Source organism: Uncinocarpus reesii, genomic scaffold (assembly GCF_000003515.1).
Source record: "Uncinocarpus reesii 1704 scaffold_2 genomic scaffold, whole genome shotgun sequence".
Taxonomy (NCBI): Eukaryota; Fungi; Ascomycota; class Eurotiomycetes; order Onygenales; family Onygenaceae; genus Uncinocarpus; species Uncinocarpus reesii.
The window spans coordinates 3,152,847-3,179,164 of record NW_003052499.1 but is presented as its reverse complement, the minus strand read 5'-3'; the positions used below and the strand labels follow the sequence as shown (position 1 = coordinate 3,179,164).

The following is a 26,318-nucleotide window of genomic DNA, read 5'->3' as shown; positions in this document are numbered from 1 at the left end:
GGAGCCCCCTTTCCACGCTTCTTCGCTCTATATTTCAATAATTAGTAAACCCAATCTAAAACACACAAGTAGGCAGTCGGCGCAATGCATACGTCTCGATGGATTCGAGCCGATCTAGCTCCGTCTCGTCCCAAGTTTCCATATCTAACGGGCGGAAGGCATCTTCTAAATCTCTAAACGACACAGTTTTTCGGGGGTAATACGACGCTAGGGCCGGTCCTCGTAGACGTTGCCGCAAGACTTTGTTCCCGAGACGGAGGCCTTGGGGGTTGTAATTCAGGTCAAAAACGCGGCATTGAACCTAGGAAACTGGTCAATTTAGATTCTGGTAAAAGGGTTTGGGAAGAAGCAGTACCTTCAATAGGTTTAACAGCCGCGATCGAGCGATGGACGCCATGCTTGCGGGTTAAGTCTACTGGAGTCGCAGCTCAAAGCGGTTTCCATGCTGCGAATTGATCCCGTCAGAAAAGTGCTGGCCACGTGAGTTTGCAGCGATTGCACACTTGAACTCTATTTTCGGTCTCTTGAAAGCTGATTTCCGATATCTTTTATCAGTTTGAGCCAGACAAAATGAAGCGAAAGTCAGAGGATACAGAGGGAAAGGAGGCACCAAAGCTGGTAAAAGACAAGAAGCGGAAGGTATGCTCTAAACACCCTCATAACAACATTGCACTATTTACTACTGATATCCCCGCATCTAGAAGAAGCATCGACACCACCCAGATAACGCACAAAATGATAACAGGACGCCGCAACTGGAAAGAAAAGTCTGCGCAGATTTAGATAATGGAGCGTCAAGGAAAGACGTGATCAAAACCCGCTTAGATCAGCTCGAACAAATCGCACGGGACATTGCTTCAGACCCGGAGTCGATTAGGAAGCATATCGAGAGCTCTGGCGAGGTGGAGATTATCAATGCAACAGCGGAGCTAGCAAGAGCCTTTGCGCAGTCCGAATTATCTTCAAAGGAATATCCCGATGCGAAACAACAAGCAGTAGCACCGTCATTAGAACCACCGCCAATCAAGGATAAAACTCTTGAAACCGCCGTATTCACCCACCAGGGTGAAATCCCCGCACACGCTCCTCCAGCAATTCATCACAGCTATGATCGCCTCGAAATCCTTGGAGACGCGTACCTCGAGGTCATCGCGACAAGGTTGATTTGGGATCGCTTCCAGTCCTTACCGCCTGGGCGCATATCTCAGATTCGCGAACTTCTCGTCAAAAACGAAACACTCGCTCAGTTTTCCGAGAGGTTCAAATTTGATCAACTCGTGAGAGTCTCCCCTGAGATACGCAGCCAGCCTAAACGCTGGGTAAAAGTCAAAGGGGACGTCTTTGAAGCATACGCCGCCGCCGTAATTCTGTCAGATCCAATCAATGGCTTTAACCTGGTGGAGGATTGGCTAGTGCGTCTTTGGGGTCCAATCCTTGATCGTGTTCAGCCGGAAGACCAGGCGACGCACCATAAAGAGTCTCTGGCTAAGAGGGTAATGGGAAAAGGCGTCAAGCTCCGTTATATAGACGAGAGTCCACCTATAACCCGGAAAGGGGGAATGGCAACTTTTTTCATAGGCGTATACCTGACAGGATGGGGATGGGAAAGTCAACATCTCGGCTCGGGAACCGGACTCAATAAAGTTGCCGCAGGGAATGCGGCTGCGAAACAAGCACTGGAAAATCACCCACTGATCAATCAAATTCATGCCGTTAAAAAGGCTTTCGATCAAAAGGTCAAAGCAGAACGGGAGAGCGCTCTCGGCGACTCGACGTGCGTGCCGCCGTCAAAATAATGACTACGAGCGGGAAATCATGTGCAAGGTTAGGAGGGTTCCTACGTGATGAAATCTATACGTCCGCGGGCCACCGCAATCTGCTAACAGACATGAAAGCGAGTGGCGTAGATTTTTGAACAAGAACAGTATCTAGTGAACTTGATGTAGTTTCAAGAAGAATCGCGATCGTCTCTGTCAGTATTCACCTGCGCTGTGTAATAATAATTACATGATAGATGCCTCAGAACCTTGGCCTTTGCATCTCTCAGACACCACAGTACCTGCCCCCAAACTCACGTCCCATCTCCCATGCCTAAAAGAGTCCGTGGGACAACAAAATGGGGAATGTAACCCGTACAACAAATGCCGTATGGTCCGTGTGAGTCTATCGTGTTCTTAGGTTCGACTTTATGCGGTTGGGGTCACCTAATAACCAATGGCCTGTTTTAGCATCCGGGTCAATTTATGAAGGGGATGGGCTGAAGGGAGACGCCGATAAGCACGGCATAAGCGACTGTAACAGGGCTAATACATCCCAGATAAGTCGCGGAGATGAGAAGGGATAGAGTAAGGAATGATATCGGAAGGATCGCATGCGAAACTTACCGTAACGTAAACTGTGCTAGTTACCGGCGATGGATAGGCGTCGTCGCGTTTATCATCATGGCCGCATTCCTCTTTTCCGTGGTGTTTCTTGATTTTGAAATGCTCGCTTTGAGCGTAGATCACGTAGACATTGGTTCCGTTGATGGCGTTAATCTGGTACCCATGTGCCGGATGGGTATCACAGGGAATATGAACTTCATGGTGTGCCTTGTGGGTTTTGACATCGATAGCCAAAGGAACATACGTTGGCGGGTACTCGACAAAGTTGACAAGATACAAGCTCAAAAAGTGCGGATCGGTGTCGACAAATGTCCATGTTACTTTCAGATCCTCTCCGGCCATGATATGGCTCTTTCCCTCGGGGTGAGTAATCTCAAGGGCCGCAGCAAGCGGAGCAAGAACACAGGCGAGAATTGGGAGGAAACGCATTTTCAAGGATTTGGTTGAAGTAATAACTTCAATTGGTTCGGGTAAAGAAGAGTGTTTGAATGTAGCTTTACTTGATAGAAGTCGAAGTAAAAACGAACAAAGATGTTGGTGTAAGAAAATGTTCGATGATGTATGAGACTGTAAAAGTTGCTGGAGAAAGAAAAGAAAACTGAAAAATCGACGGCGAGGACGCTCTATTTGTAGACGCGGAAGACCCTAACAGAGCGAGAGGACTAGAAAGCGCAAACGCGGGTTCCAGGAAGGTGATCAGGGGAAACTAGCAGGAACCGGCCGAATCTGACTTGTGCGGCGGAAGGGAGCTATACACTTTAGAAAAGAGCATCCCGTCTGTTTGCTTCATCCAGAAAGTAATATGTGGAAATGTAAAACCTAGAAGGAGCTCTCGGCTCAAAAATTGCGGGAGTTGAGACGACTTCTTTCCTGAATCTGAAAGCCTGGGAGCGAATCCACCAGGAAGCTGCATTTTATGCATCCAGATCCAGCAAGACATGTCTGCGGAACACAGCAGGAGCTCCGTTTAACCAAGGAAAGACGGTGCCTTAGCATGGTGGAAGGAATGAATAATGAAATTTCAAGTGCGAGAGACCAAGCCTGGTATCAAATGAGGCACGAAGATTGTTCAGGACCAAGCAGCTGACGGGACTGTTAGCTTCGAAGTCAGCATCGCGGTACGACTTCTGGGTCCAAAAAGTTAAAAACAAAAGGATCAGCTATGGAGTGAATAGCAGATGTGATCTGTGGCAGACACTTGGTTCGAACAGCTCCGTTAGTCGAACACCATAGCAAAGCCTCAAGTTATCAGAAATATGCTAACAGAACTCGCTTCCGCAAACGAGCCTGGAGTAAATTTAGTAGTCGTTTGAAGCGGCGGCTTTTGAACAAAGTCTCTCTTTCGGAAGAGGTGATAACTTGATGCCAAGGTAGAAGTTGCTTACCAAGGCAGGGTTATGCCAAGAGATTGCGGGCGGAGCGGAAGGCGGAAAAAAGTTACCATGTAAACGGAGTCTCGGAGACTGCAGCTTTGGCTCAGTATCAGTTCACTTATTGAAGCGAATGCAGCTCCGGGGTGGCGCACTAGACTAGGGAGGCCTAAACGCTAGTTAGTTAACTAGCGCCAGAGCACGAGTGCTCCTACGATCCGCGACGAGATCAGGGATTCCCGATATCATCGACCATGCTGAAGCACAGACGGGAATGCATTGTACAGCTAGAGTGCCGTCTGGTTGGACACGATTCGAGTAAAAGAACCGTGATTTCATTTGATAGGGATATTCTTCGGGTATCATAACGTTCTCTCAAATATCATCAAATCTCCTTGTCTTCCAACGTTTACACGAGGATGAAACGAGTCACTTTCAGGCCCTTTCGGATCAACACGACTGCTCCTTCTCTAGTAGCAGGGCTTGCTCGACTTCTTCGATGGCGCGTTGGTCGTCGAACAGAAGCTTCTTCAGGCGAGTTCGCCGCTATATTTTTATTCGATCAGATATTTCACCAGTCAAGAAACTAAATTTAACAAATGGTTTCAGCTTACCTTCTCCGAAATATCATTGATCGCTTCTTGCGCTTCCTTTGCCTTTTGTGCAATTAGGTCAGGTTTCGAATGGTCGAACTCGTCGGTTTCACAGGCAGAGTGAGAGATCCCAAGATTTTCGACAAACTGAACGGTAGGGATGATGTGCTTCTTTGAAACTTGGACATATACTCCAGCTAGTTCCCTAGCTACGGCGTAATGACCCTGAAGATTCAGCGCACCGACCAAAATCCTCTACAATGAAGTTCCAATTCCGCATTAGCCTTGACGAATCCACTGCAACTCAGAAAGGGACACGTTGCCCTACCTCTTTCAATTTTTTCTTGGTTCTTTCCATGGCTACCTGGTTTATGGACCGGTCCGCACGAATCTTGAGCATATTGTCAATTGAGCTCACGAATTGTCGAGCATGCTTTTCTTCTACATCCGTTACTAGCAACTCTAGCCCATCGAAGAAAAATACAAGCTTCTGGACATGCTCTTGGAAATCGGTGAGGTTGTAGATACAGTCCCCGAGAATCCCAATCAATTTGTGCTGTACAGGTTTATTAGTGGGCAACTATTGGTTATTGTATGCGCCCTTGAGGACTGTGTACTCACTACAGTAACGTTTTCGCCTCTGAGCTGCCGCAATTTCATATTCGTTTCGTGGAACTTTCGTTCAAGTTCTCTTTGTCTCCCGATTTGATCTTTGAGCTCCTTTTGGCTACGTTCGAGTCTGTTCTGGCTCATCTCCGCATTATCACGCAGGATTTTGAGCATTGCCCATTTCTTCGTTGCTACGAATATAAATTAGCTCGATTTCCCCACTTCTCACCAGCAAACTCTCCTTTCCCTTACTTTTTTGGTCCGTAGGCCGGACGGCTTTCGCATCCTATATCCGTGTTAACCAAGCCGTATATAACAAACCAGACATTTAAAACGAGCAATCACATTGATTTGCTGATCTCTTTTCGCTCTCAGCTCCGTCCTTAGGTGAACCAACTCCTCATTATCATGGACGGCTCTACCGATAACCTTCTGCCAGGTTCTGATTGCGGTCTCTGTAGGGCGCCGCTGAAGAATATTGTCATAGTGGGCATATATATCTCGGCAAACCTGAACAGTTGGGAGTCAGATCACCTTTCGACATGTATGGCTATATGATTGTTGTATTTACCTGGAGGGCTTGTTCCAATATTCCCATCCCTTTTGACATATTCGGGGTTATCGTTTTCGTTGGCGACATTGCCTCAGATTGCTGGGTAGTGAGTTTGTTCAAGAGAGTTCGAATGAGGACATCCGAATTCGTCCCTTGTGGCTGAGAAAAGCCGAACAGCCGATTAAAGTCGACTCCAAAGTCTGGCGGACACTCAGCACCCCTATTTAAGCAATCATTAAGGGCACAAAGGTCCTGATGGATGAATGTTGCTAGGTTAAGTCCATAGTCATTGTCCGGGTTCGCGCTAATCTGTGGTTTTTCACTTTCTGATTTCATCCACTTCTTATAGTAATCTATAATTGCTGCAGAGAATGGAATAATGGAATGGCTCCTTGCGATTTGAGCACCAGTTTCGACTGCCGTTCCTATTAGGTCGTACGCAAGCAGTGTCGCCCCTAGAAACACAGCCAAGTACACCATTTTAGAAGTTCTGGTTGGGAAACGTTAATGTAACGGGCGATGGGATCAAGAACAAACCTTTTGGCGTGGCTTTCAAGCTCTCATTGAGAATCCGGCGGTCAAAATCAGCATTTTCCTCGAGCCTCCTTAATTCCCTTTCTTGGGCAGCCATCTCCTCGTGTTGATATACCCGAGTCGACCGTGTATTGACGATATCGCTTTGGAGCTGCACTGATCGCTCACGATTATCCACTAGAATGCATGTTACTATATGAACCAATCAATTACTGGGTCAGAAAGATGAGATACCTTCAGCCGATGTACAGGCAGTCCGAAGCTGAAGGGCATAATCACGCCATGCAGTGAACTTTGTATTAACATCCTTTGCTATCACAGAGCATTGTTTGGAGCTGCGCTTCAGATTCTCAAGTTGGTCCTGGAGGTCATATACGATCAAGTTGTCATCTTCCAGGTCATCGAGTATGTTTTGTACCTGGGAAGACAAGTATGAGCGAAAAGATGTAAGGATTCAACTATTCGTCTGAACGCTTACAGTCCCTCCCGGTGCGCAAATTCCCTCGCTGATCCTTGCCACCTTGTTCATATTCTTTTGTGCTTCCACAAATGCCAACCTTCCTAGGTTAGAGCACTCTATCAACGCGGTTCGCAAGTTGGTTTGCCTGGTAGAGGTCAATAATAATACCCCTATTAGCGCTTGAGTCGACCCCCGGCTTTGACTTACTTGAGGTCGCCATTATTTGGCAGTTTGAGGATGGCAAGATCAGGAGAAGAGGTCGCAGCAACAAAACATTGTCCTAAGGAACAGAGAGCACGGGGAGCGGCCCCCAGCATTTCGCCCCAGTTGCACTCCTTCTCGAGCAACAACTGGGTCGAAATATTGTCCATAAACCTTTCAACCCCATCACGGGTCATGAAGGACTCAAAAAGTGCATCTCTGAAAACATCTTCGTCGCCCGATTCATCTTCAAATTGGGATTCAATGGGTTTAGCGGTTCTACTCACTTTCAGAGAAGAAGATTCGCGCGGATGGAATGCGTCTTTCCCACCGAGACTATTCATCATGTATAGCATAAAAAGAGTTTATACGTCTGTGTTACGTACCTTGCGTTAGTTGAGATAGTTAACTGTAAGAGATGGCGGCACCAAGCGGGGGATCTTATTAGATATAAACCGTCAAGGCACTTGACACCACCTGAAGAATTCCACTGCAAGGATTCTCAAGCCCTTAGTCGTCAATGCGAGTGTGCGCTGCCCGAGATGCAGAGATATGTGATTTTATTGGTTTTCGATTGGCATTCAGGCTGGAAGCAAGCGGTTGCGTGCGGGGGTAACTACTGCAGAGAAGGCTGTGACAATTTGAAACGCAATGTCCAGAAATAACAGCAAATAAGATACTATTAATAGAAGAAAATTGCCAATAATCAATCAAGGGATTTAAGCGTAGATATATCCGGAATAAAGCCCCTGGCACCAAACGGCATGGTGTTCATTCAACGCCCTCCGAATCCAAAAACCAAGCAACTCGGATGAAAGTGCAACATGGATTTCAATATGGATGTTGCTATGCTAGGGAAAAGGCTTAGAAGCTGCGAAATCTGTTTAGCAGAGCAAGACGAAGAAGTCGAGGGTGCATTTAAGGCGAGCCAGCAGGAATTAAACAGCTCGCTGGAGGCTGGAGTGGCCTCCATCCAAGCTGCTATGGCTAGCATGGATAAGACGAGCTCCACGAAGGAACAGAGCCTGACAGTGCAGAGTCGGCAGATCGTAGAGTCCAGGCGCCAAAAGATACGTATGATCGGAAATGCATTTGAATATGTTTCCAAAGTCGCCGGCGATTTGATGGTCAGATTCATGAAGATACAAAAAAGTGCGATCGATCTTGAAGTTGAAATTTCCGTTTTGCAGCGAGATACGGGTATCACGGTTGTACGGGCAGAGGAGAACAGCAAATATGCCCTGAAGAGGGTCAACGCGAGAGCGAAGGAGCGAAAAACTGCGAAACAAAAACTGGAAGCTCTGGAAGTCAGTATACGAAGCCTTGAAGATCGAAAAGAAAATTTGGACGAAGATAGGAACATCTTAAGAGTGGTGAGTGCGCCTTATGCTTGCTGTCATCAGTAGAGGAAATAACAGAAGCAGGCTCGGGCCCTTGCATGGGGAACTGCCGCCGTTGTCCCTGTTGCCGCTATTCCCGCAGGAATACTGGAAGGCTATGCAGCGTGAGTACTTTGCGTCACCGGATAAAATTGCATACGAGTAAAGACTGAGGATATTTCGATACTAGTAAGCTCCGTGCTGAGAAAGTTAGCATCAAGGACGGCCTTCAAACGAAGAAGGCCGAGATATCACACATGGATGCCGCATTCAAGAGCCTTAAATCTGAAGAAAAGGAAGCGCAGGCTTCATTAGAGGCAGCTAATCACGTATGCGACAACTGTGCAGCCCTTAACTTGGAGGTTTCCAGGTTGAAGGAAACTGTGGGCATGCACATCCAGTCGTATCAGAAGGTCAAAAACGCTGCCACAGAGCTTTCATTGTGGGCAGACGAGTTGAGTGTCGAGGCGAATGGGATTAGTTACCACCAGGTGGCAAGCATGGCAAACGGCTTACAGGATTTGCTACTGGACTTTTCAGCCGAGAAGCAGCAGCAATTGATGTGGATTTGCGAACCGATTGAGTCGTTTCAAAAGTTGAACATGGGCCCTAAATGAAGACCACGCGCCTGTTTTTTGGGCATAGCATCTAGTTAAGGAGCTGGAGGCAGATTCGGCTGAAGCCATGGCTGAAAGTGCGTTTGTCCAGAAGCTCGGAGGGCAGCTCAGGTCAGATTCCCTGGGTAGACAAAGAAGAATGAGATGGCATGGCGTTGAATTGTAGGCCGTCCGAGCTTGCTGCCCGTTTAGGGGTAACTAGCTTACGTTATAAACTCCGCACCAATCATCTCTCCGCCAGCGCTATTTCTTGGCGCCACATCTCCTTCTGGCGAACGCTCGTATAGAGTGCGTCACCTCAAGATGCGAGCGATGCCCATGGCGATGCAGGACACTATTACGCAAATTGTCCGAGGGAGAGCGCGTCAAGTGGAGGATTGGGAATGTCTAGCAGAAAGGGCGTGCTTGTGATTCGCTGGTCTCTGATTCTGGCCATAGGAAGGGCTTCAATTGAAGTGTTTCTCAAAGGGGTTTTCTGCCTTACGATGGCCTCTACGTACATTATACGAGTAGGGAGGGTTGAAGAGGAAGCGGAGAATCAGGCTCCCAGCATAGCTTCGGCGTTATGCTCTTTTTGATCTCCTGAAAAACAGTATATATACCCGGTTTGGCTTCGTCAGCCCATAGGCTCTTATATCAACTCCCATTTTCACGACTAATATTTCCAATTGGCGTTCTTTGGCCGATATTGTTGCTTGTTAAAAGAAATATCAATTTCTTAACGAAGATGGCTACTGAGGATAACATTTATTTCTATGATCCATCGCTCCCAGCTTCGATCCTGTTTACGATCCTTTACTTTTTTCCTGCGGTATTCCTCTTCTACACTGTCATCATCGGTCCCCGGACCGGCAAATACGGACATGCCGGTTACTTCATTCCCCTCTGCATTGGAGCAGCGATGGAGGTCCTTGCGTATGCTATCCGCTGTGCCAGCGTCGAACAGCCCGGCAGCATACCGCTCTACGCGCTATCATCATCGCTTGTCGTTATCGCCCCCGTTTTCATCTGCGCCAGTCTGTACATGCTCATGGGACGGTTGATTCGAGCCGGTATTCCCGAAGCCAAAAACCAACAGCGGATTTTTGGGATTCCGCCGCATTGGTTGCCACGCATATTCGTCACGTCGGATGTTTTCAGCTTTTTGACTCAGGCATCCGGCAGTGGGATTGCATCTGCAGGTAACTGGGAAGGCTCAGAAAAGGAAGCTGGGACAAATGTCTTGATCGGCGGGTTAGCATTGCAATTGGCGACATTCTCCTTGTTTCTTGTCATCGTCCTCGTTTTCCATCAACGTGTCCATTCGTTACGGCGAAGCGTCGACGACAATCTCAAGAAAGTTCTGATTGGGCTGTACATTTCCGGTCTTTTCATTTGGGTACGTATCACTACCCGTAGCATGGCTGCATGGGTTATCGTGCAACTGACAGCAAATCGCCAGCTGCGTTGTGTCTATCGGCTCATTGAATTTGCCTTGGGCATTGATGGGTATCCATTTTCGCACGAGTGGTGCCTGTACGTGCTCGAGGCCTGTCCGATGCTGTTTGCACTTTGCGCATTAGGGTACTATCACCCGGGAAAATGGCTCCCAAAGTCCGAGTTGAGTGCTGGGTTCATCCTTCAGGACCTGGATAAGGAGGCGAACCGCTCGACGCGATAACTTGACTGCGTACCGAACGAGTGAGAATTGCAACTGCTAGTTATCAGTGAATCCTTGATTGTATATATTCAGAGTGCACTTAATAGAGACAATCCAGCATTTTGCCATGCTCGATATCTTTGGTTCCATTCTTCTCAGCAATGCCACAGCCGAGTGGAGCCACCATCACCAGTTCCGTTGCTGCTGTTTGGCTCTTATAGCATGGCGAATCCAATGATGGCTTCGCGTTGAACAAAGCTGAAACCTCGAATACGAGCCGCGACGTCATTTTCAATCCTGAGGCTTGAGCTGGCTTTCTCTCCGTCTGCTTCTCCTTTTTCCCTCTTCCTTTCCGCTTCTCCACCACACACTCTTTGAACGTGCTCATTATTTTCCACTCGTTTGATCTTTTCGAGCTCGCTTTTTCGATTCAAGACGACCCGAGTTCCAACCCCATACCCTCATTATGGCCACTACGCAGTCCAGCTCCGTTGCAGTCCCGTCAGCGACGTCGACGTCCACGCCCATCAACCCGGCATGCGGCGCCACGACCTATGACATTCCCACCAAGGATGCCGCCTGTGCCGTTCCCGGTGTTTCTCACAAAGAGTCCATGGAGAAATGCTGCAACTCCCCCGTTGTGACGTACGGTGAAGATTGCGGAATGTACTGTCTTGCGTCCGGCGGGACGGTCGGCGAACTCGTTCGATGCATCATCGGCGACGGCGTGGCGGACGGACAAGTTTTCTGCAATATGGCATCCAACGCTACCGCGACGGGCAGCGCGACACCAACTGCCACCAATTCTGATCGCGACGACGATGACGACGACAAGAAGCCGACTGGTACCGAAACGTCGCCCGCAGCGACCTCGTCCAACGCTGCCTTTGCCAGCGTCCCACAGCAACCGATTTCAAAGCCAGCGATCGGGGTTCTCTTCACGCTTTTCTTCTCCACCTTTGCCAGCGTCCTTTTTGCATAAAGTGGATAGCGAGACTATGCCGGCCTTGTTGCGATTATGGGAATGGAGCTGTTTCTGCATTTTACCTTGATTACTTCTACCTCGGCCTTTTAATAGCACTCTTTTGGCAGTGTATTTTTTATAACTCAGCCAAATATTAATGGTTCAATTCTATTTCTTTACAGACGCTTTTATTTCGTCAGTACGTAGACTTAGCAGGCGTAGGCATCGAATCGTCATTTTTCCTCTTCTCGTTTCGCAAGGCTGAGAGAGCTACACAACATTGCCTCCGCCTCCGTAGGCCTTGTTAAATGCAAACCATGTCCTTTATCATGAAAATGGACAAAAGCAGCATGCCACTGGGATCCTGATCCTTGTCAAATTGTGTCGTCACTCCCCAACGCCCGTAAAAGCTCCGAATCCTACATGCCAAGATTCGTAGCAATTCATTTCGCGCCCTCCAGCGACTGCCAGCCGGCGAGACATCTACCTGCACAATGAGGTCCTCGATACTTGGGTTATATCGCGCGTCCTCCTTTCAAACATGTCGCGCATTCTCTTCTTCGCGAGCGAATCCCCAGCTTCAATTGGCCTATAATCTCTGGCCCGGGCGGCAGTCCCAACATGCGTCCTCCGAACCCAAGCGAAACCCGATTATTATCATGCATGGGCTCTTCGGCTCCAAGCAAAATAATCGGGCTGTGAGTAAGTAAGGAGAGACTCTCAAAGCCCTTTTGATTTTGCCGTTTGGAAGAAGTGTGAATACTGACCAGGAAAAAAACCTCATCCAGGGCACTCGCAAATACTCTGAACACCGATATTTACACGATCGTGAGACAAAAAGCCCAGCACACATCCGGATTATTCCCACAGCGCACGCAGTTACTCATGAGCTTTCTTTGCGTTATTGCTAGGATCTGCGGAATCATGGCGACTCCCCCCATCATACTGAGCACAGCTATCCTACAATGGCAACCGACGTGGAACAATTCATTCATGAAAACAGGCTGAAAGATCCGGTTCTGATTGGACATTCGATGCAAGTTCACCCGGCTTTCAGATACCCAGGGGCCGTTTGCTAATGCTGCACGAAAGGGGTGCCAAAACCGCCATGGCGGTCGCATTGCGCCATCCGAGCCTCGTCGGCGGAGTGATATCTGTTGAAAACGCCCCCGTGCGCGCGCCACTGAGCAAAGATTTCGCCAAGTATATCAAAGCTATGAAGGAGATCGAAGGTGCAAAAGTGACCAAGCAGAAAGAAGCGGATAGTATTCTGCAGCCATATGAGGAAGTATGTTTCCATGCACAATCTTTTCCCTTACTATGCGATCATTGGACACTCACTGACATTACTTCTTTCTTATTTATACAGTCCGAAGCAATCCGCAGTTTCCTTCTCACAAATCTCGTGCGCTCCAAGGATGACAACACCTATAGATTCCGCATCCCAGTCCAAACCCTAGGCGATAGGCTCGATAACATGGCCGATTTCCCCTTCTCCCCCGAGGGAAACGCAGTCAAGTTCGAGGGCCCGGCACTCTTTGTTCGCGGAACAAGGAGCCATTATGTTAAAGACTCGTCGCTGGATGCTATCAAGTCCTTTTTCCCGGCATTTGAGCTCGTAGATATTGATGCCGGGCATTGGGTGATTGCTGAGAAACCACAAGCGTTCCAGGAAGGTGTGTTGAAGCTTTTAGGAGCCCATTTGCTACACGAGAAGGCATTACTAACGTGCGCAGCGGTTGTCAAATTCTACAAAACATTGTCGTAATCTCGTGCGGTGTTGTCCATTCAGCGAGGTTTAACATGACTGGATAGATTTCTGGGTGCATGGCATATTAGATCCTTGCAGAATTCGATGTAAGTTGTATAGATACCGATTTCTCTAAATTAAGTACCTTAGTTTATAGAAGCATTGAGTGTGGCAATTTACGAACAAAGGCTTTACTCGCCATCATCTGTTCAGATTTCGCGAACACCGGACACCAAGAGAAAAGAAGAACCAGGAAATTTCAGCCTCGTCACGGAATTATTATAAACACTACCTGAACTTTCACAACTTGCCTATATCCGTTGAGAAAAATACATGGTTCGTGCCCAATCTTCATATTCTGATAGGAGACGCAGTAGAATGCCTAAGATGAGACAGCCAAACAAGACAACGACGCCTTTTCATTTAGAGTATAATTCCGTAGTTTAAAACGAGGCCATCGAGAAAGACCAGACCATACAGACAGAGGAAGATTTCATCTCATCAGACCCATCGTTAAAATTAGACGCTCTCCAACACCTGCTCCTTGAATTCCCTCTCGACCTAGATAGTGCAGTCAGAATCAATGCACGATCCGTATGATATTAGATGCATGGGGTATACACACCTTTTGGCCCTTGTCATCAGTGCTGGATTCACCGTGGAGAGCCAAAAGAGCACCGATATCGAATTTGGGTTGTTTCAACAACTTGACCTTGCGGATGTGAACCTAAATGTGAGGGTAAAAATCACCAGTCAGCTCGCGCCCCAAGGAGTGGTTCCGGCCTTGAAGATTCCGACTAACGTTCTGGAGAGGGTAGATGCCCCGGGTGGCCTTCTCGATTTCACGACCAATAACCTCGGGAACAAGCTTCGTAAGCTGGGTGAGGGTGCGTGTAGAGGCCTCACGCTGGATGATCTCAACCATCTTCTTGCGAATGGCACGGATCTGAGAGGAGCGAGCGTAGGTAGTCTTCTTGACCTGGAAGGATCGTCGCTTGGTGAAAGCAATGGCGAAGAGGCGGACAAGGTAGTCATCAGTGGTCTTGACGGTGACGTTGGCCTCAATCAAAGACTGCCACTTGCGGACGAGGGATCGGAGCTTGTCAGATGTGAAGTCCATGCCGTGGAAGTTGGTCAAGCAGTTCTTTCCTTGCACTTCATCGACGCGGAGCTTGATCTTGCGGAACGAGTGGGCTTGGTCGTTCTGCAAATCGGCGAGGGAGACCTCGAAGATACGGCCCTTGAGGGAGTCGTTGGCGTTCTTGAGACCGACGGTTCGGTTCACGATCGTCTTTCCGACACTATAGTAATATTGTCAGTCGTTTTCCTGAAGCCGTGGCATCTGGGTGTAGATTTCGCCATACTCTCGGGTCGCGAAGGTAGAGGGAGCCTATAAGAGTCAGAAAATGATATTCACAAGGATTCAAGACAATTCGCAAATTCACCTTGACCAGGTATTCATCTTTTCTCGAGAAGGGGTCCTGGGCTCTCTTCTTAAGACCCTTCTTGCCCTTCGACAGACGCTTGTTCCTATCGGTAGTCAGCATGATATATTCCCTGCGAGCTGAGGCGGCGGAGCGCTCGTGAATTCGGAATTGCGTACTTTCCAACAGCCATGTTTGCGATTCGGGTCTATCTTGCTGCGAAAGATAGACAAATTATCGCATTCGTTTGGCGTAAATGGAGCAGTCGAGGTGTTGAATCGCCGTTAACGAGGGTTCGATCTCAAAATCAAAATCCCACACAAAATCCCACTAAGCGAGTTGTGTGCGCTAAAACCGAACGAGGCCTAGTCCTGTTTATGTAAGGCATTTTACCTTAGTCAGCCAGTGTAGCTACTCTTGGCATCTCGGAAATCACAAAAAACCTCCCGAAGTAATAGAAACTTGCACAATGCAGATAATATGATATTCTTATAAGTTTTCTCTTGTTGATCGGATTATATGACAGTCTTTCACCCGTCAGCCTTCCAGCCCGAGGATCACCTTCAAATCAGGCGGTGTGACCGCAACTCAAGTCCACCGACTTCCTAGCCAGGGAGCGAATCTAATACGGATGGAAGCTATATCCCACGAATGGATATATCAGCGTTGTAAGATTTCAGCTTACAGGCGTGTTGGAGTATGTGAGCAGCGCAGTAGGAGAAGGTTTATCTACAGTCTAATAACGACCCGTATCAATGCTAGCTAGCCGTTAGCAATGGTGCAACACCGTGACAACGAACGACTTACATCAAGATCATCCCAAGCACGTCCTTGAACGCTGGAAAGTTCGTCCATGCTCATTACATGGCCAGTAGTGACTTGCTGCTGTCAGCACTTCGAATCCAATATACAGGGTCGGAAAACTTTATGTGACATACAATAACCAGAGTGTATCTTTGCATCAATCTCGACGCGGCTATCTTCCGGTATTAATTCATCGGGAATTGGGACTCGTTCAAGAATTGGTATTCCTTGTTCAACGATAGCATCGTGTTTCATGCTGGAGGTATTCGTCAGTAAGATACGACTCAAATTTTCCTTAAAGGATCTCCTTACTTGGACATGCTAAGCATTCTATCGATCTTCGTTATGCCCAGCCAATGCAATACCTATGGCGATTTATTAGATCACTGTGTCACGGATATAAGGATCTGCGGACAAAGCTTACATCCGGCATCAGGGCCTGGAATCGCATATCCTTCGAACCATCAGCATCAAACATCTAAAGCACAAGCAACATTTTGGCTCTCCTACCTTGACTCCAGCAATGTTTTCCGTCCTTTTGAAGTACTCACTAGCACCTAATATCGAAGTTAGAGAAACGCTGGAACATACTATAATAGGGTTCTCACGATCCGAGCCACGTTTTCTGGCATTATACACCAGATATTTGGTGACTTCGCCAAGTGCACGACCCTCCTTGCGGAAGTAAATTACTACGCCGCTCCCTCCTTTCTGCGCTTCTTTGACCGCTTCCTCTACTCCAAAAATCAAGTAAGGACGGCAAGTGCAAATATCTGAACCGAACACATCGCTCCCGTTGCATTCGTCATGGACACGAAGAGCAAGGCGCACGTTGGGATCAGACATTTTTGCGGGATCGCCGAAACAGTAGACGGTCAACCCGCCAATCGGTGGAAGGAAGAGTTTAATGTCTCCTCTGGTGATCAGCTCGGGGTAAGAGCCTCCAGTGACCTCGAAAAGGGCGCGGCGGAGCGTTCCCTCATCTACAAACCGATATCAGCGCAAAGTCGCACAATCGCTGCAGACTCCAACTTCGTTAATTTAGGGTTTGCTAACCTATTCCGAATCTTTCTGCGACGCCGGGCAAATACCAAACTGGCTCCACGGCTATTTTTGTGACGGCTAATTCTCCCATTTCATTTAGGCAGATTTTTCCATCTGGCACCAAGCGCCCTGAACGCACACTTTGTTCCAGCTCCGGTAGTTTCATATGTGCTTTCGTTACCGCGATCGTGGGCCGAATATCGATATTCTCCTTTGTGATAATATCTTTGAAGATCCACGGTGCCAAATGCCCCAGCGGGTCCATAGATACAATCTTCTTCTTATCAGCCCATTGCGGAAATGGTCCAATGTTTGCAGCTGGCTCGGTGTTCGTGAAATCCGGTCTGTGTTCAAGGTCCAAGTGCTTGCTTGCGACCGCCAGCGCATGATATATAGCATACGAACCGCCGTGAGCACCGATTGCTAGAGCTCGAGTCAGCAAACTACAAGAATGTAAAATGAGATCTGTCAAACACACCATTTCGTCTCCGGACAGTGTTTTGATGTCGACTCACGACCACTGGCCCTCGTCGAATGGGTTCTTTGTTACCCCAATCCATCGGTATGGGATCTATACCCGACTGACCGGGGTAGGTTGTCAAGATGATGCGCGACGTGGTAGATTGACTTCGCTTAGTATCTTTTGCGCTCACATCCTCGCTTGAAATGGAGGGTTTCGAGGGTTGAGTCGGCGTAGAGGGGATAGAAGTTGGTTGATTTGAGGTAGCATCCTTAGAATGTGTTACGATTGTTTTAGGATCAGCAACCGCAAGTTTGTCTACACGCGCACTTATTGTATCGACTGCGAGTGAAAGCTTTGAATGATCATGCTGGATGCTTTTGAGAGTGGCTAGGATCTCGTTCAGTGTTGCACTCTGGCTGGTTTGCTCCATGTTTCGAGTGGTAAAATAGTTCACGCCAGATTGTAGGTGTTGAGGAAGTGAGAGGAAGAGGTCTGGTCCGCTGGCAATTTGAGCTCTCAGGTAGTTGAGTTCGAACTACAGCTGGTGGCCAATAAGGACATGCCACAATGTGGAAGAACAACAAGGACTTGTGAAGAAGACAAACGAAGAATGAGAAATAGTGGCAACACAAAGAGATCACCAGACTCCATCTGATGCCGTCCTGACGACAGCTCGAGGTGAGGGCCAGGATGCGGGGAAGGCCTGGCCGCCTAGTTAGCTTGCCGGCGTGCTAGACCCAACCAAAGCTCAGTTGCTTCGAACCTCAAGGGGTTTCTCCTCGAGTTACACGCTCTCATCATCATCTAGATTAATCAAACCCAAGTCAAAATTTATGTAGCTATACATTCTAGCTTCGGATTGCTCATTTCCAAATCATAGCGTCACCGGCTGGCTATGATCCGCTCCCTCACTATGAGCTACCTACTGCTTGAAACCTACTGGCCCACAAAGGCTGTTGAACCTCTCCGCCTGAAGAGCTCGACAGTCTACTGTCTGACAATGACCTAGGATTTCGCCAAAGCGAATCTTTTGCTTTCTAGAAACCGATGTGAACTGGGCTAATGTGAGGTTGTAGACTCAAAGTCCAGTACAACAGTACTCCTAACCATCAATGAGCATGCTTGGGGCTGCAAGTCGTCAGAAAAGGGTTCAAACGGGCCAGTGCCATCCATGCAATATTTTCTGCTTGAAATGATGACGAGCAATAAACCGCTGTTGAACATATTCTGGGTCATCGGCACGGTTCCGCTGCGTCTGGAGATGAGATGCTCATCTGACATAGTTAGTTATTCCCTTGCTTGTAGCTCATTCGACCTAGCTCCTCACATTGTGAGTGTTGTTGTTCTGTAAATCAACATGCCAAGTGCAGTTTTACTCCATGTTTTATAGCGGTGAATTCAAAATTAGGCATTAATTGCCTATGTAAATGAGCAATTGCTTCCTTGTAGCAGCTTCGTTGACCATGTTGTTTGCATTTTGACAGAGAGTTGAACTTTGACTGGGTTCAACTGATGAGTGGCTGGGATTGTTGGGTGGTCATTTACGTTAACTAACTAACGAACGCCGGACTCCTTAGATTAGGTTATCTCCATACCATCTCAGCGCATTTGAGAACAACCGCGCTGTCGTTTCATCGCGACTGTTATTTGAAATCAATATTTCGCATTTCGCGATTCTGAAGCGGGAAAGCGACATATTTCCTTGAATTTTCAGATAGCTAGAAAATGGTACAGTATTGAAACCCATTTTCACAGGCAGGGAAAGGTCCTAACACCCGTTTCTATAGGGAAAACGCAAGAAGTCCAGTCGCAAGCCAGTCGGACCCAAAAAGGTTTGTCCCTCTTAACGAGTTGAGCTACAGCAGCACTCCGTCGTCGATACTAATCCTCCTGCACCAGAGAGAGCCGCTCCCCACAACGTTTTCCTGCCTCTTCTGCAACCACGAGAACTGCATCCTCATCAAACTCAACAAGAAACTGGGCCTGGGGAACTTGACGTGCAAGATATGCGGCCAGCGGTTCCAGACGGGGATCAATTGTAAGTTTCCGCAAAACCCTCAGGGGAAGAACAAAACTGGGTATTTTTTTCTGGATCGCTGAGTTTCGATGATTCTTAGATCTCTCCGCGGCTGTGGACGTATACTCGGATTGGGTCGATGCTTGTGATGCCGTTGCCAAAGAGGGTGGCAAGGACGCAGAGCGAGGAGCACCAGCGGCTGAGTCAAGCAACGCGGCTGAGCGAGACGAAGTACCATTCGTGGATGACGACGAGGACGCATATTAGGGATCTCTTATAACGGGCTATGGAGTCTCGCTTCTTTGCATTAACCGGCGTTTGGGGTTGTCTTATATGGGGAAACATGCATCAATGGCCATGTGTAATTTCGAATAAATTATTTACTTCTTCCGCCTATATCTCGGGCCGTGGCTTTTTGCAACACCCTGCTTTATCTACGCTGCCTAATATATGATGAATGAGAGGGGAAAGGTATGCCTGCCGCTTCGGGGTATAGGCGCAGTTCCGAAGCGAATTAGTGACATAATGGTAAACGTCTTCCTCCTGACATCTCCTGAGTTGAGTGGAACCAGCCCGCAATCGAGAATGTGGCTCGCAAGAATCGGGGAATATGATCGACCCTGAATAGTGAGTATTCAACTAGTGAAGCCCGTAATCGTGGAGTTTCGATTCGATTCCCCTCTCACAGCGTGTAATAGCGGTCCCCAAAATCGCCCAACCCCGGTATGATGTATCTGAGAAGAGAATCAGTACATTCCGTTCCATGTGTAGCTACCCAGAAATATCACAAATACAACACTTACTTATTTTCATCCAATCCTTGGTCAATAAACGCTGTTACAACACGCAACTGAGGAAACTTCCGAGCAAAAGATTCCACTGCGGACGGACTTGCGATGAGGTTGACGAATAGGATCCGATTTTCAGGAACACCTTTTGCTTTCAACACTTCGACCGCCATAGTCGCCGATCCGCCTAGATGGCCGTCAGTGTTGCCCAGAAAGAAAACCAAGATGGTAACTATGCGCACCGGTAGCAAACATCGGGTCGAGGAGGAGGACCCATCGATCAGCAATATCTTGCGGAAGCTTTTCATAGAAGAGCTTGGGCTGGCAGGTCTCCTCGTCCCGCTGGATCAAGATCTTGCCAATGCGCACAGATCTGCAGCAGTCACGCAGGCCTTGCTCCATGGCCTCGCCAGCACGCATGATGGACACGCCGCATATTTTTCCCTGGAACTTTACTCCAAGGTACGTCTGGCCCACGGGTGTTGTGACGCCTTGCTCGACAACGGGCAGATGGTTTAATCCTTCCTCGACCAAAAGTCGGATGATACGATTGGAGTAAAACACAAAGTCCGCGCGCGCAGTGCGTTCATCTCGGATCATACTTCAAGGGAAATCACAGTTAGCTTCAATGCCCATACTGTCAAAGCCTTGGCTCGACTCTGTACGATTGCGGGTTCCTTTGGGCATCACTTACGTCAAGAGAGCAATCAGCTGGGAGGTCTGGGGTAGAACGTGGACATTTTCACAGGAGACCTCTTGAGACACCGTTGCAATTGGCTTCTCGCCGTCAGGTTTGTATAGGGGCCCGACACCCTGGACGGGCGCGGGAATTGCTGTCTGTTCCGTGGAAGCCATAGCAGCGCCCAGCTTGCAAAGCTGTCAATAGACTCGGAACGAAAGAAAGAATCAGATTTGAGGCAGGCTAGGACAAGGATTGTGGAATGCTTGATGCTCAGAACAAAAGAACGAGCTTCGAAGGTGAAAAACCAAAATCGGTTCCTCAGTGACAGCTGGTGGATGCCGCAGAGCAACATATCCACAGCTCTCGGCGTGTGGGGTGCGCACTGGCTGGTCGTCGTGCTTGCACAGAGCGACAGAGAGCCTAATCACCAGACAACAGACAAGCAGCCAGAGGTGGCAATAGAGTTCAACTTGCAGCACTTCATTGCAGATGGCGGCAGCGATGCTGATTCGCTCTGTGATCGCACTGAAGACAAATGGAGTGGCTGTTAAGTCAGTTCACTTTGGTTACAGTGAGAAGCACATGGATGGCTTAAGCAGTAAATTGGAACTCTAGACTCCCACCACCCAGCTCGATCAAAGAGGCAGAAGCATATCTTCCTAATAATAGCCAGATACTTGTTTGGAACTAGACCCAGAGGAGCTTTGGGGCGCTGCTTTGAGCACTCACACTTGGTTATTCTTGTATTCAATTTTCATTTACTTAGTTATCTGTTCTCTATAATACATAACTATCTCAAATCCTCAGTCAGGCGTCATTGCACATCTTTAGAACTATGTATTCCCAGTCCTGCAGAGGAGGGAACCATTCTTTGTGACTGCGGGGACCCTTCCAATTCAAGCAAAGGCCTTTCTGGATACCCTGCTCGCCACGTGACTCGCCGCGCCCTAAATCGCCGATCTCGACTAGGGCTATGTATTAGCACCTTGGCAGTCGCGATCTTCGAAATGCTTCACGTTTCATCCGAGTGGGAAATGTAGATGCACAAAAGCTCAAGGAAAAGCTGGTTATTCCCGAGATATTGACTACTTAAATCCACCCAGGGCCCCCTTTGACGAGCTTGAAAATGGGGACAGGATTTTTGCCTCATTGCACGGAGATGCAGACCTGGCGAAGACCTGTTTGATGGATCTGCAGCTGCTCTTGTTCCCCTTTTGCGCGACCCATTATCCCCTAATATCATGATGGGGAGAACAGTCACAAAACAGTCCCACCCAAGCCAGGGAAAACTATTCCTCAGAAACGGCGACTTGAGCCGGACTGTCTTCCTGTTGTTATGCCAGCTTGCACAACTGAATCTAGATCTATCCTCGTTCAGCTTCCTACCGAAATACTTTACCGTACTCTTGACTTCTTGGACTTGGAAGATGTTTTTCTTTGGGGTCTTAGCTGTCGGAGGCTATGGACCCTCGTGAGACCGATAATCGAAAACATTTTGCGAGCTAATTAGATGAGCAGCACATTCAAGGCCCGTTTATCAAGATACTAGGGAATGGCGAAGTTATCCTTTATAAGACTTGCTGGTCGACATCCGATTGTTCATTGATCGAGGGAGCGGAGATGCATCGAGGGGTTTGGGCTGGCCACGCACTCGATATAGTCCCCGCGACCCACTTGAGCGGTGATACTTCATGGAAAGATATTAGTGACGAGATTGCACAAGAGATCTCAGAAATTTGGAGAGAGGTCTATGGGGAAAACTGGAAAACCGTTCTGGTCACGCAATGGCACCGCAGATAACCTATTTTCAGCCACCTCTTTGATTTTGGGATGCTGTATCTCTAAGAAGACGCGGTTCAGCATTCAGCTACAGCAAAAAATATGAGTATCAATCCATATAGCTGCTGCAGAGAGGCGAAGCCTATTGAAAAAGTGATGATGATGGCCATGTCACTAGGCAGCCGCGCAAGCAGTGGAAACTCTGGACACAGCAGTCCCAACAATGGGTACAGCTCCAGGTATCAGATCAATGAGACTTGGGAGGAGTAGCTGGCCAAAAGTACTATGTCTCTGAATCCATGTGTGAGGAGCAAGACAATTCCAGAGTACTTGGTTGCATGGAGGCCTACATGGTAACCATGGAGCAGAGCAATTTGATTCCAGGCTGTGGAATAACAGCTCTCAGGAAATGCCACATCCTAGGTTAAGAAACATGTCCTTCAAGGCTGGTTCGAATCTTATATAACTAGTAGGTGCAATCTCATCAAATAGAAGTAAGAATGTCAAAATTTTTCAAAAAATTCACTTATATTTTGCAGCTACTACAGCAGCACCACAATGGTCTACAAAGGATATTCAACCACCGGCTGCTACCAGTAACACTACTCTATAAATTGAGTACCAGAGAGAAAATGCCCCAAGCGTAACTGTGCTTTTAACGGCGTTTACATCAGCGTACCAGTTTTAACAACCAATTATTAGTTAGTTAACGGGGCCGGCCGCTCACGGGCTGGGATATGCGGCGTCTCCGAAATGCGTGAGCCTCAGGAGAGACGGGACTGAGTCGGTAGGAGGAAAAGCAGCGCATGCTCTCTAGGCACTAATCCGGAATCGACGAGTCCGAGTGTACGGGAAACTAACTACCCAGGTTAAGGCTGAGCCAGCCTGGGTCACAATCATGTACATATTGGAAAACAATCTCATCTCTTGATCTGCTGAGAGTGGATGAGCCTTCACAAGCAACAAGGGTTGGAACCTAGTTAGTCAGATAAAACATGGGCTCTTCAGCGCGTCGTGCTTGAGCCATCAACACAGCTTCACTTAATCTTCAAATCACCTGTGTGTTTAATGATCGTACCTTTTGGCCTGCTTTTTACACGCTCATAGGTGTTAATCTCCTTTTCCTCAGACCGTGCTGGGTTTTGCTTTAATTTCTCACCCGATTTCAAGGCCTCCATGGTGATCTTCCGAGTCAGTGAACCCCTCAAACCATCTGGTCATGAAGCCTGTCCTAATCATAATCACCGTCGCAGTGAGAACTCGTTTGGATACTCAGCGCCTCTTTCCTCCCCCAATGGTCACCTAGGGCCGACGCTCCGAATTCGCGTCGTGCCTCCCTTCCCGCGTTTGGGCCATCGCGACCCAGTTAGAAGCGCCCTACTTAATTCTCCCAACGTATCGCTTTCAGCCCGAACACAGTAGATCGCAAGTCAATCGTTTCTATGGAGTTTCCATCGAGCCGGAAACTGAAGACGTACGGACGCGCATCGCGGAACATTGCATATAGTCCGTTGCAAAGGCCTGCTCCGGAGCGCCATGATCGTGTTACATCGCCTGCCGTGAAAGATGCCGGGGCTGCTGGGAAGAGTAGAAATATCAATGGGATAGACGTGAAGACACCGCGCCGTTTGTTTCAGTCGGAGAAAGCGGAATCGGGGACCGTGTCGCTCGGGGCTCACACACCAGTCCGAAAAACTGACAACGATATCTACGACATTCCTGATGATGAAACGCACAATATCGGAAGTGAGCGAAAGCGAAGAAAGCTAGAGACGCCCAAATCCCGGCTGAAATCTCAGCCCATCGACCATATGGATTTGGTGACGCGACCACGACCGCCTCAATTACAAAGCGCCAAGGTACAGGAAGCACGAAAGAGCTCTCTGAAAACCGGGGCTCAAGGCGATGCAAAGAGGAATCCTCCCGTAGAAGTTGTCATTCGGACTCCCCCTTCGGCTAAAACGATACGGACCACCCAGTTTAATCGTGATCGGACGGAACAGATGAATGCAAACCCCCCTCGGAGCGAGTCGCGTAAACGGTCGATACCTACACGACCGAATAGACCTTCCCAGCGCGACTTGAACTCAATATCCCGTTCTGCCTCAAGCCATGGGCAACAACCCCCGAAGCCACTCCTCTCCCGAACTCCGTCCCAGAAACTCAAAGAAATGACTGAACATCTGACAACTGAGTCCTACTTCAGCCTTCCCCTTAAGCGCTCCCTATTTAGCGAAGAGCGCTCAACCGCGGGAACCCCAGCTACTCCGTCCCGTATGCGGTTGATAGATGCATTAAATACTCGTGATACGGAGGAATCAGACGGCTCGAGTGATTCAGACGCCATTCTTAGATCAGACCAATTCCGTTGCTCACGAACTAATTCGCGGGCTTCCTCAAACGAACCACTCACAGGCGCTCGACCAGCAGATACTTACGTCAATCCTCGTCGGCGGAAATTGGAAACCTCGAGCGAGTTACAGCAAAATAGCTCGAGAGTGACATATGCGCGTCAAAGATCATTTCTTACCCAAAACGATATGGATGCGGGTATGACGGGTTTGAATGGTATGGCATCCAAGCCCGAATCGCAAGGCGACCCCCTATTGTTCGATTTGGGTACTAGTCTATTGCCGCCGAAGATCGTTCCAAATTTACATGACGACGACGATAATGAGGCTGGCAATGGCTCTGTTAGGAGTATTTATGAGCTTCGACGTGCTGGGGGTAATGCCAGGTATCAGGCTGTGATTGAATCCATTTTCGAAGACCTAGAGGATCAATCGGCATCTACATCGAGGAAACGCAGCGGCTTCGTTCAGTTGTGTTCGAAGCTCTCGGACCCTGATTTTGCACGCCGTTTTATCAGCAATTCCCTCGAGAAAAGACTTTCTCTGTGCACCGTGCGCGGATCCGATATCATTTGCAAATATCTAGTTGTATGCATTTATGGGTTGCTCCTTGCGTCTGCATCTACTTCTCCAGTAGCTCTGCGGACTTGTTTCGCGGAAATACTGGATAGCGCTCCATCACTTCTCATTGAAGCTCGCGATATCATGGAACTATGCAAACTTCGCAGTTCTAACATGTCAAGGGCAGGCCAGTCCAGCCTACGAGACCTTTCCGTTCAGCTCCGCGAAAGCAAGCTATGGCCGGAATTAGTGCCAGGCAAGATTTCACCGCAGAACGTGGCGCTGCGCTCATTGGAGTTGGCGGTGCGCAAAGTTCGAGAGGCCGGTGACCGGACGGCGAGAATCTCCAATTCTATTCTCGAGCAAGTCGTGGAACTCGTGTTGCAACATTCTTTGGAGGGCGCCCAGGGCGACCTGTTTGTCCTTGAGATGACATTCTCCATCCTAGAATCATACACTGTTGGGCTTCCCTCACTAGATGGCGAGCAAGAGAAGATGTTGAAGCGCCTTTCAGAAATAGGCCTACTTTTATCACAACTGGTAGAAAGATCTGATGCCGGGAGCCGGCAGATCCAGATACTTCAAATCCGCCTTATCCTGAACATCACCAACAACAACCCAATCTTATGCGACGACTTTGCGACGCCGGATTTAATTGGTGCGCTTGCACGGCTTGTCTTATCCAACTATGGGACCGTCGCCGAAGATTTGGCTGGTGACAAGAAAGAATCGCTGTTGGATACGGTGATTCTTGCCCTTGGCACATTGATCAATTTGACTGAATGGAGCGGCAGATCACGGGGGCTATTTTTGCAGATGACGCATGGCTCTACAGTCTTGGTTGACAAGCTTATGGAGCTATTTGCTGGTGGACTGAAGACTGCCTCAGAGGTAAGCGGTGCAAGCTTCAGCTGGATTCCAACCCGCCATTCTGACAAAATTCACTCACTAGGCTGATTCCGTCGCCCAAACACACTCCAACGTCGCTTTTGGGTATCTATCTGTTCTGCTCAGCACGCTATGCCTTGCCGATGAAGTCCGGGCTCAGGTACGTGGACATCTGCGTGGGAACAATCTCGGCAGGCTGCTTGTCGTTGTGGAGGAATTTCTTCACTACTACCGAAAGGTCGAGGAGGAACTGAAGGATCCTGTCTTGGAAGAGGACGCCATGTCTGGATTCACAACTCGGCTACAGGGAATCGTTGACCGGATTCGTGAAGCGGAGGGGATGAGGCGATGAAAGCTGGTCATGACGCTCTTTCAAGAGAACTATGCATAGATGAGAATCATTTATTACTATTGTATCCACGAGCCTTCCAGCGTAGCAAGGATCAGAAATGTGACTGATAATG

The 26,318-nt window shown here is 48.4% G+C and overlaps 13 protein-coding genes across 13 annotated transcripts; 7 read left to right on the top strand and 6 right to left on the bottom strand.

The window, feature by feature from the left end:
* Positions 1–570: 570 nt before the first annotated feature.
* UREG_04060 (uncharacterized protein) lies at positions 571–1,796 on the top strand (the record flags this gene model as incomplete). The annotated part of the gene is made up of 2 exons (XM_002544497.1): positions 571–639; positions 702–1,796. The coding sequence occupies 2 exons, from the start codon at positions 571–573 to the stop codon at positions 1,794–1,796; spliced, it is 1,164 nt and encodes a 387-aa protein (XP_002544543.1).
* Positions 1,797–2,241: 445 nt separating this feature from the next.
* UREG_04059 (uncharacterized protein) lies at positions 2,242–2,813 on the bottom strand (the record flags this gene model as incomplete). The annotated part of the gene is made up of 2 exons (XM_002544496.1): positions 2,242–2,292; positions 2,385–2,813. 2 exons carry the CDS (start codon positions 2,811–2,813, stop codon positions 2,242–2,244), a joined length of 480 nt encoding a protein of 159 aa, XP_002544542.1.
* Positions 2,814–4,204: 1,391 nt separating this feature from the next.
* On the bottom strand, positions 4,205–5,989 carry UREG_04058 (uncharacterized protein; the record flags this gene model as incomplete). The annotated part of the gene is made up of 7 exons (XM_002544495.1): positions 4,205–4,300; positions 4,369–4,572; positions 4,676–4,903; positions 4,969–5,147; positions 5,209–5,242; positions 5,278–5,466; positions 5,528–5,989. The coding sequence occupies 7 exons, from the start codon at positions 5,987–5,989 to the stop codon at positions 4,205–4,207; spliced, it is 1,392 nt and encodes a 463-aa protein (XP_002544541.1).
* Positions 5,990–6,501: 512 nt separating this feature from the next.
* UREG_04057 (uncharacterized protein) lies at positions 6,502–6,901 on the bottom strand (the record flags this gene model as incomplete). The annotated part of the gene is made up of 2 exons (XM_002544494.1): positions 6,502–6,604; positions 6,711–6,901. 2 exons carry the CDS (start codon positions 6,899–6,901, stop codon positions 6,502–6,504), a joined length of 294 nt encoding a protein of 97 aa, XP_002544540.1.
* Positions 6,902–7,528: 627 nt separating this feature from the next.
* UREG_04056 (uncharacterized protein) lies at positions 7,529–8,700 on the top strand (the record flags this gene model as incomplete). Its single annotated transcript, XM_002544493.1, has 2 exons — positions 7,529–8,077; positions 8,278–8,700. The coding sequence occupies 2 exons, from the start codon at positions 7,529–7,531 to the stop codon at positions 8,698–8,700; spliced, it is 972 nt and encodes a 323-aa protein (XP_002544539.1).
* Positions 8,701–9,427: 727 nt separating this feature from the next.
* Positions 9,428–10,360, top strand: UREG_04055 (uncharacterized protein; the record flags this gene model as incomplete). Its single annotated transcript, XM_002544492.1, has 2 exons — positions 9,428–10,078; positions 10,142–10,360. 2 exons carry the CDS (start codon positions 9,428–9,430, stop codon positions 10,358–10,360), a joined length of 870 nt encoding a protein of 289 aa, XP_002544538.1.
* Positions 10,361–10,952: 592 nt separating this feature from the next.
* On the top strand, positions 10,953–11,321 carry UREG_04054 (uncharacterized protein; the record flags this gene model as incomplete). Its single annotated transcript, XM_002544491.1, has 1 exon — positions 10,953–11,321. The coding sequence occupies one exon, from the start codon at positions 10,953–10,955 to the stop codon at positions 11,319–11,321; it is 369 nt and encodes a 122-aa protein (XP_002544537.1).
* Positions 11,322–12,411: 1,090 nt separating this feature from the next.
* On the top strand, positions 12,412–13,338 carry UREG_04053 (uncharacterized protein; the record flags this gene model as incomplete). Its single annotated transcript, XM_002544490.1, has 3 exons — positions 12,412–12,591; positions 12,673–12,979; positions 13,211–13,338. The coding sequence occupies 3 exons, from the start codon at positions 12,412–12,414 to the stop codon at positions 13,336–13,338; spliced, it is 615 nt and encodes a 204-aa protein (XP_002544536.1).
* A 234-nt stretch (positions 13,339–13,572) lies between these two features.
* On the bottom strand, positions 13,573–14,600 carry UREG_04052 (40S ribosomal protein S3aE; the record flags this gene model as incomplete). The annotated part of the gene is made up of 5 exons (XM_002544489.1): positions 13,573–13,614; positions 13,679–13,780; positions 13,856–14,354; positions 14,418–14,443; positions 14,499–14,600. 5 exons carry the CDS (start codon positions 14,598–14,600, stop codon positions 13,573–13,575), a joined length of 771 nt encoding a protein of 256 aa, XP_002544535.1.
* Positions 14,601–15,213: 613 nt separating this feature from the next.
* On the bottom strand, positions 15,214–17,218 carry UREG_04051 (uncharacterized protein; the record flags this gene model as incomplete). Its single annotated transcript, XM_002544488.1, has 6 exons — positions 15,214–15,239; positions 15,416–15,537; positions 15,594–15,646; positions 15,873–16,264; positions 16,338–16,748; positions 16,804–17,218. The coding sequence occupies 6 exons, from the start codon at positions 17,216–17,218 to the stop codon at positions 15,214–15,216; spliced, it is 1,419 nt and encodes a 472-aa protein (XP_002544534.1).
* Positions 17,219–18,513: 1,295 nt separating this feature from the next.
* UREG_04050 (uncharacterized protein) lies at positions 18,514–19,072 on the top strand (the record flags this gene model as incomplete). Its single annotated transcript, XM_002544487.1, has 3 exons — positions 18,514–18,516; positions 18,544–18,826; positions 18,906–19,072. 3 exons carry the CDS (start codon positions 18,514–18,516, stop codon positions 19,070–19,072), a joined length of 453 nt encoding a protein of 150 aa, XP_002544533.1.
* Positions 19,073–19,487: 415 nt separating this feature from the next.
* Positions 19,488–20,448, bottom strand: UREG_04049 (uracil phosphoribosyltransferase; the record flags this gene model as incomplete). The annotated part of the gene is made up of 4 exons (XM_002544486.1): positions 19,488–19,539; positions 19,609–19,780; positions 19,836–20,194; positions 20,288–20,448. 4 exons carry the CDS (start codon positions 20,446–20,448, stop codon positions 19,488–19,490), a joined length of 744 nt encoding a protein of 247 aa, XP_002544532.1.
* Positions 20,449–23,496: 3,048 nt separating this feature from the next.
* On the top strand, positions 23,497–26,206 carry UREG_04048 (uncharacterized protein; the record flags this gene model as incomplete). The annotated part of the gene is made up of 3 exons (XM_002544485.1): positions 23,497–24,993; positions 25,159–25,857; positions 25,919–26,206. 3 exons carry the CDS (start codon positions 23,497–23,499, stop codon positions 26,204–26,206), a joined length of 2,484 nt encoding a protein of 827 aa, XP_002544531.1.
* Positions 26,207–26,318: the final 112 nt, after the last annotated feature.